This window comes from Halictus rubicundus, unplaced genomic scaffold (genome assembly GCF_050948215.1).
Source record: "Halictus rubicundus isolate RS-2024b unplaced genomic scaffold, iyHalRubi1_principal scaffold0758, whole genome shotgun sequence".
Lineage (NCBI taxonomy): Eukaryota > Metazoa > Arthropoda > Insecta > Hymenoptera > Halictidae > Halictus > Halictus rubicundus.
This window is the reverse complement of record NW_027489299.1, coordinates 50,658-57,130: the sequence shown is the minus strand read 5'-3', so window position 1 is coordinate 57,130 and position 6,473 is coordinate 50,658. Positions and strand designations below refer to the sequence as shown.

The 6,473-nt window shown below is 48.2% G+C and overlaps 1 protein-coding gene across 1 annotated transcript; it reads right to left on the bottom strand.

Moving 5' to 3' along the window:
* Window positions 1-831: 831 nt before the first annotated feature.
* Window positions 832-4,662, bottom strand: LOC143364626 (uncharacterized). Its single transcript, XM_076804872.1, has one exon. The coding sequence runs from the start codon at window positions 4,660-4,662 to the stop codon at window positions 832-834; it is 3,831 nt and encodes a 1,276-aa protein (XP_076660987.1).
* Between the last annotated feature and the right edge of the window lie 1,811 nt (window positions 4,663-6,473).

Here is a 6,473-nt window from a genome sequence, read left to right as displayed (position 1 = left end):
CAGGTATATTCTCGTATATTCCTGTATATTCTAGTAATATTATGGTATATTCTCGAATATTCTGGTATATTATGCTATATTCTAGTATATTCTGGTATATTCTCGTATATTCTTCCATATTCGAGTAATATTATAGTATATTCTGGTATATTCAAGTATATTCTGGTATATTCTGCTATATTCTAGTATATTCTCGAATATTCTTCTATATTCTAGTAATATTATGGTATATTCTCCTATATTCTATTAATATTATCGTATATTCTCGTATATTCTTCTATATTCGAGTAATATTATGGTATATTCTGGTATATTCAAGAATATTCTGGTATATTCTGCTATATTCTAGTATATTCTGGTATATTCTTCTATATTCTAGTAATATTATGTTATATTCTGGTATATTCTTCTATATTCTAGTAATATTATTGTTCGCGAGAGGAAATGGGTTTTAATAATTGGAATGGTTTCTTTATCACACACTGTTTTATTCTGTACATCCGATCTCTACAAGAACTCACGCAAGACTGACGCAGGAGACTGTGTGCCTCGCGTGGCTGCGCGGCAAACCTCGCGTCGATCGGCAAACCTCGATCGCGACCCTTTTTTGGCCTGATTACCGACTTATTTGTCCCCAGGTCGTAGCGGCTTTTCACGCCGACCGGCAAACCTCGGTCCCGACCATGGGGCACAATGCTTCGGTGTTTTATTTTATAATCCGTCCCCGAGCACAATGGGGGACCCGGAATCCAAGAACCAATGTATAACCATAACAGAATGATAGAACGATAACTAACTATAGAACGATATAATTACATCACTAAAATGAGGCTACGGTCTAGCCGCGGCGGGAACATCCTCCCCCCCGTACAAGGTGGAAACGCCTTGTACTTCGCTTGTACTTGTTAATTTTATTAACCGTATTGCCGGTCTTAGCATACTGCCACCTGCCGTCTGGATCCTGATCACGCGCACTTGGTTATCGGACCCAGGCAGTAATTCTTTTATCACTCCTTTTATCCATTGATTCCTTGAAGATTGATAGTCCGCAATTAAGACGACATCGCCGATTTTCAGGCCGTCCGTTTTCTTAAGCCACTTCTTCTGTGGCAGCAAGGTGGGCAAATATTCCCGTAGCCAACGTTTCCAGAAACAGTCGGCTAAATGTTGGGCAATTTGCCATTGTTTTCTTGGGCAAGTACTTTGCTCATGGAACCTTTCGAAGGCTATGCGACCAGAAGAGCAGCCTATTAAAAAATGGTTTGGGGTTAACGCTTCCTGATCGCGAGGGTCGAGTGACACGTGGGTGAGTGGTCGTGAGTTGATGGTGTGCTCGACCTCTGCAAGAAGCGTCAACAACGTTTCTTCTTTAGGCGCCTGTTTTCTCAAAACTACGTTCAACGCCGTTTTGACAGATCGCACTAAGCGTTCCCAGGCTCCGCCCATATGGGGAGCCGCTGGCGGGTTGAAACGCCACTCGGTTCCATTCTGACGGACGTACTCTTGTTGCGCTTTGACATCCAGCTTTCGTATCGCCTCTCGCATTTCGTTACAAGCTCCTCGAAAATTTGTGCCATTGTCTGAGTATATGACTCGCGGTTGGCCCCTTCGCGCTGCTAGTCGGCGCAACGCCATTATAGCCGAGCTCGTGTCTAAGCTGTGTGCTAGTTCGATGTGGATCCCTCGCGTGGTGAGACACGTAAACAGAGCGCCCCAGCGCTTTTCTCGACGTCGGCCTACGGTGACCAACATAGGCCCGAAATAATCCAATCCGCAATGACTGAACGGACGTTCACGATAAGCCAATCTTGAGTCAGGCAAGCCTGCCATGAGGGGAGGTCTGGGTTGGCTTCGATTCAACCGACAAAGCTGGCATTTCGACACCACTGAGCGAAGAGCGCTTCGTAAATTAGTCACCCAGAATTTTTGCCGGACTTCGTTTAACACAGTGTTTTCACTGCCATGTTTAGCATCGGTGTGATAATTATGTAACAACAGCCTTGTGACCGAGTGTTTACCGTCCAGGATAACGGGTTTACCCTGAAAATCCGTATTTGCCAGCGCTTCAACCCGGCCCTGCACTCGTAATAAGCCGTAGTTGTCCATCATCGGCAATAATTGCACAATACGGCTGTTAACTGTAATGGTGCGACCGCTAGTTAGGGCTGCGATCTCGTCCGGAAAGCTTTGTCGTTGGATCTCTTTAATCCATGCCCTCTCTGCTTTCGCTAGATGTTCCACGGTCAGAGTTATGCCCGACCTGTCAGGCGTTTCTCGTTTTCGTCGCAACCGTTTCCATCTTTCCGCCGCCACAAAAACTCGGGCCGTGCTAGATAATAAGCGCTTCCAAGAGGAAAATCGTGATGAGTCCGGAAGAAACAAGGCCCCTTGCACCAATGCTGCGTAAATGAAAGCTTTCTTTTTCTCCGCACTCGCCATGCCTGACGATTCTTTCGTTGCAAGGGGCACCTGCTCCGGCCATTCGGACTCGTGCAATCGTAGAAAGTCGGGTCCACGAAACCAGCGATGACTTTCGTCGAGGCCTTTTTTTGCTCGCATCGTGGCATCATCCGCTGGGTTAATATCAGAAGGAAGCCATTTCCAGTCCGTCAGATTCGTCATATCGTTGATCTCAGTCACTCTGTGCGCTACAAAGGTTTGAAGCGACCTCGGATTGTCTCGAATCCATAAAAGCGCTGTGCGTGAATCGGACCATAACACGCGTCTTGAGATATCAAAATCGTGTTCTTCACTGATGGTCTTAGCGAGTCTGCTAGCTAGAACTGCCGCTTGAAGCTCCAGCCGAGGGACTGAAAGAGGCTTTAGGGGAGCTACGCGGCTCTTCGCAGCCACTAGGCTTGTCTGAATCGACCCGGAGCTGTACTGGAATCGCCAGTAACCGACCGCTGCGTATGCTTTGACGCTCGCGTCGCAGAACACATGCAACTCAATCCGGGTTACCTTGCTCTGCAAGGCCACATAGTGCCTGGGAATGGAGAGCGTAGCGACCTTTTGCAAATCGTTTACCCATATCTTCCACTCTGCAAATTCATGGTCTCCTAAGGGTTCATCCCAGCCGATGCCACTTATCCACACGCATTGCATGTTAATTTTAGATAACATTGTCAGCGGTGTCAATAGCCCTAATGGATCAAATACCGCCATAATTACACGCAGGAACTCTCGTTTCGTCGGTCTTCTTAGGAACTGAAGAAGCTCGTCGGGAACTCTACTCGAGCCTACATTGAACTTAAGTAAGTCCATGCGAGTATCCCATCGTAGGCCGAGAACTTTTTCCGGTTTGCCTTCGTCTTCGGCTAATTCAAGGTCGACCAAGTCTGAGGCTCGTTCGGATGGTGGCACACCTGCTAAGGCACATTGACTATTACTGGCCCAACCTCGCATTCGAAATCCTCCCTGTCGGTTGATCTTGATAATCTGGGCGATTACGTCAGATGCTTCTTTGTCCGTAGCGGAGCAGTGTATGAGATCGTCCATATAGCAATTTTTCGTTAATGCCGTCACCGCTAGGTGCATATTTTTCTCATACTGTTTCGCGTTCATGCTTTTCACATATATCGCGCTACATGGGGACGACTTTGCCCCAGGTATTAAAGAGGTTACGATATATTCGTCAGGTTCCGTCTCGCGGCTAGCGCCTCTATATAAGAAGCGTTGAGCGTTCTGGTCTTCCCGCCGTATCTTAATTTTGAAGTACATATCCTCAATATCCGCCTTATATGCTACTTTGCGCTGTCTGAAGCGCATCAGCACTCCTAATAGAGGCCGCAGTAGATCTGGCCCCGCCAATAGACAATCATTGAGACTTAGCCCCTTTGTCTTCGCAGCCGCATCAAACACCAGCCTCAGTTTCTTAGGTTTGTTCTTGTTTCGGACACCAAAGTGAGGTAAGTACCAAATCAATTCACCAGCGTCTTGTTTCTTAGTCTTCTTTACATATCCGTTTTTTATGAGCCGCTCCATTTCCTGGTAATAAAGCACCGCATAAGCCGGATCGCGATCTAATCTGGCCTCTAATTGTTTTAATCGGCTCAGAGCAGTAGCCCTGCTATTCGGTAGATGTGTCCTGTCCGTCCGCCAAAGCAAACCAGTTTCCCATGCCGCCCCAACGCAGCGCGTTGTTTTTTCCAGAATCTCGATAGCTCTTTTCTCGTGCAGCGAACTGCCAACACACGCAGTAGTTCCTTGCAGATCTATCTTGAAATAATTTCTCACTAGTTCTTGTAAATCATCATCGACGCGTTCCGATATTTGATCCATGTTCGTTGCGTCAAGCAGTAATGCATGCCGGTTTATAGCCTTAAGACTTGTCTGTAGACCATGGATCACCCAGCCTAATCGCGTGAGAGATGCCACTGGTGCCTGTTTTCTTCCGCTGCGAATCTCACGAGTGACTATCAGCTCCCAATTATCTTGTCCGATAAGTATCTTCGGAACTGCTCGCGAGTAAGACTCTATGCGTAAGTCGCAGAGATGTGGAGTGCTCGTCAAAAGACCTGGTTCGATCGTCTGTGCCGGTAGGGAGAGGTTGCGGACTGTTTGAACATTTTGAACGGAATGGGTCTCGAACTTCCCTTTGACTTTGATCGAGACTTTTTCACTCTCTGTTTCTAACATCCCTGTGTTACCGATACCCTGCATGGCTAATGTTACGCACGGACCTCTCGCGCCAACTTTTCTCGCTAAATCTTGGTCGACCAGGGTGGAAGTCGAACCCTCGTCCAGTAACGCAAACGTTTTTATGTCCGCCGCGGGTCCCTCAATTGTTACGGGCAGTATTATCAGTAAGGCCCGCGGCCATTCCAGTCAAGCTTGAGCGTCGCGATCGCCCCCACTACTTCCAGTACCAACTCGTTCTTGCTCTCCTACGTTAGTGCGACCGACATTTTGAGTCTCCTCTCGCGGTCCATGAAGCAATCGATGGTGATTTTTTCCACAACCACGCCAGGAGCATCCTGCAGCTACACATTGGCCGCATCCATGGTCAGGCGCGAGACATTTAAAGCAAAGCTTTTTCTTCCTGACCCACCTCCATCGTCGAATAAGAGGTTCGCGTGTAAATTCGCGGCACACGGCTATCGAATGCCCACTGCATCTGCAGTAGGCACATTTTCTCCCGCTGCTCGGTCCGGCCACCGGTGAATTGTTATCACGGACCATGTCCGATCGCGATGCTCGCGATACGGTACATATTTTTGGCGATTCGAATGCAAACTTATTTCGTCTATCGTTTTCCTTTTTATAACCACCTCTGATTGAACGTCGTTCTCCTATGGTCTTGGCTAATCCTTCGCCCGAGCGAGATGTCGAAGCTGTCCCAGCGGCGCACGCCATTTCAGCTTCTTTGTAGAGGAAATTAGATAGGGCCACTAAACGAGGTACTTCAGTAGCGTAGGAGGCTAGGTCTCTGTTGTAGCTGTAGACTAACGCCGAGGGCATTTTCGAAATGACGTCTCGAATTAAATCCGGGCTATGTAGATATCCGACATGTTTCAAAGTTTGCATGGCTGCCACACTATTGCGAAGCTTAGTCGCGAAAGTTATCAAATCCATCTTCCCCGTATTTATTTTCGGCAGGTTTTTTACGTCCTGAACGATCCTATTTATAATTTTATAGGGGTTTCCAAACCGCAATTGCAGTGTTTGCATTATAACATTTGCACTACTAGCTGTAACCATTAGGGCATCGACCGCCTCCCTCGCTTCCCCTCTTAGTGCTTCATACAGGCGCGCCACATTTTCTCGTTCGGAATAACCACCTAGCTGAGATGACAGCTCAAAACTTTGCTTGAATCTTAACCATTCCAGACAATCGCCGGCAAATATCGGAAGGCTCTTTACCGACGTAAGCCTATTTACTAACTGACTCGACACTGAGCTTGTCGAATGCGTGTCTCTTACAGCATCCAAAGCTCGCGATAGTAGTTGAAGTACATCCGCACCGGCCGCAGTACGATTAGTGGGATCTGTCTGGTTGCGCGATGAGCGGTTCGTATCTTCAGTTTCAGTGGGGCGTGGGGACGCTCCCTCATGCGCCACGTCGTGACAGTCTACCCCAAGCGGTTCCGAGCTGCCTTGCTCCGTCACTGCTCTCTGTTGCCTAGTGGGGCTCGACGTACGTGGGTTTAATTCGTTCCACTCTTCCGTATCGCTCGTGCATTCAAGATCGGCGGCCAAACGTTCGTTTATTAGCTCCACCTCAACTTGTTCTCTTTCCGCGAGCATGCTTCTTTTGACGCGAGCCCGCTCTTCAGCCGCGGCAAGTAACAATCGACGTTTCCGCGAACCGGATACTAAAGATGAGCAAGAGAACCTCTGTGGTGGACGCGGCGTATGGGGAGAGTCGGAAGGACGCAGCTGTGGCTCCTGGTTGGGCTCCCGTTCCTGGCGAATCACGGGCTCTACGGCCGTATCCTCCTCTATCGCAGATACGACCATGTTGTTTTCGGCCG

Coding starts and splice junctions, on each gene's coding strand:
- LOC143364626 (XM_076804872.1), bottom strand. CDS start 4,662: ATGCAGGGTATCGGTAACACAGGGATGTTAGAAACAGAGAGTGAAAAA.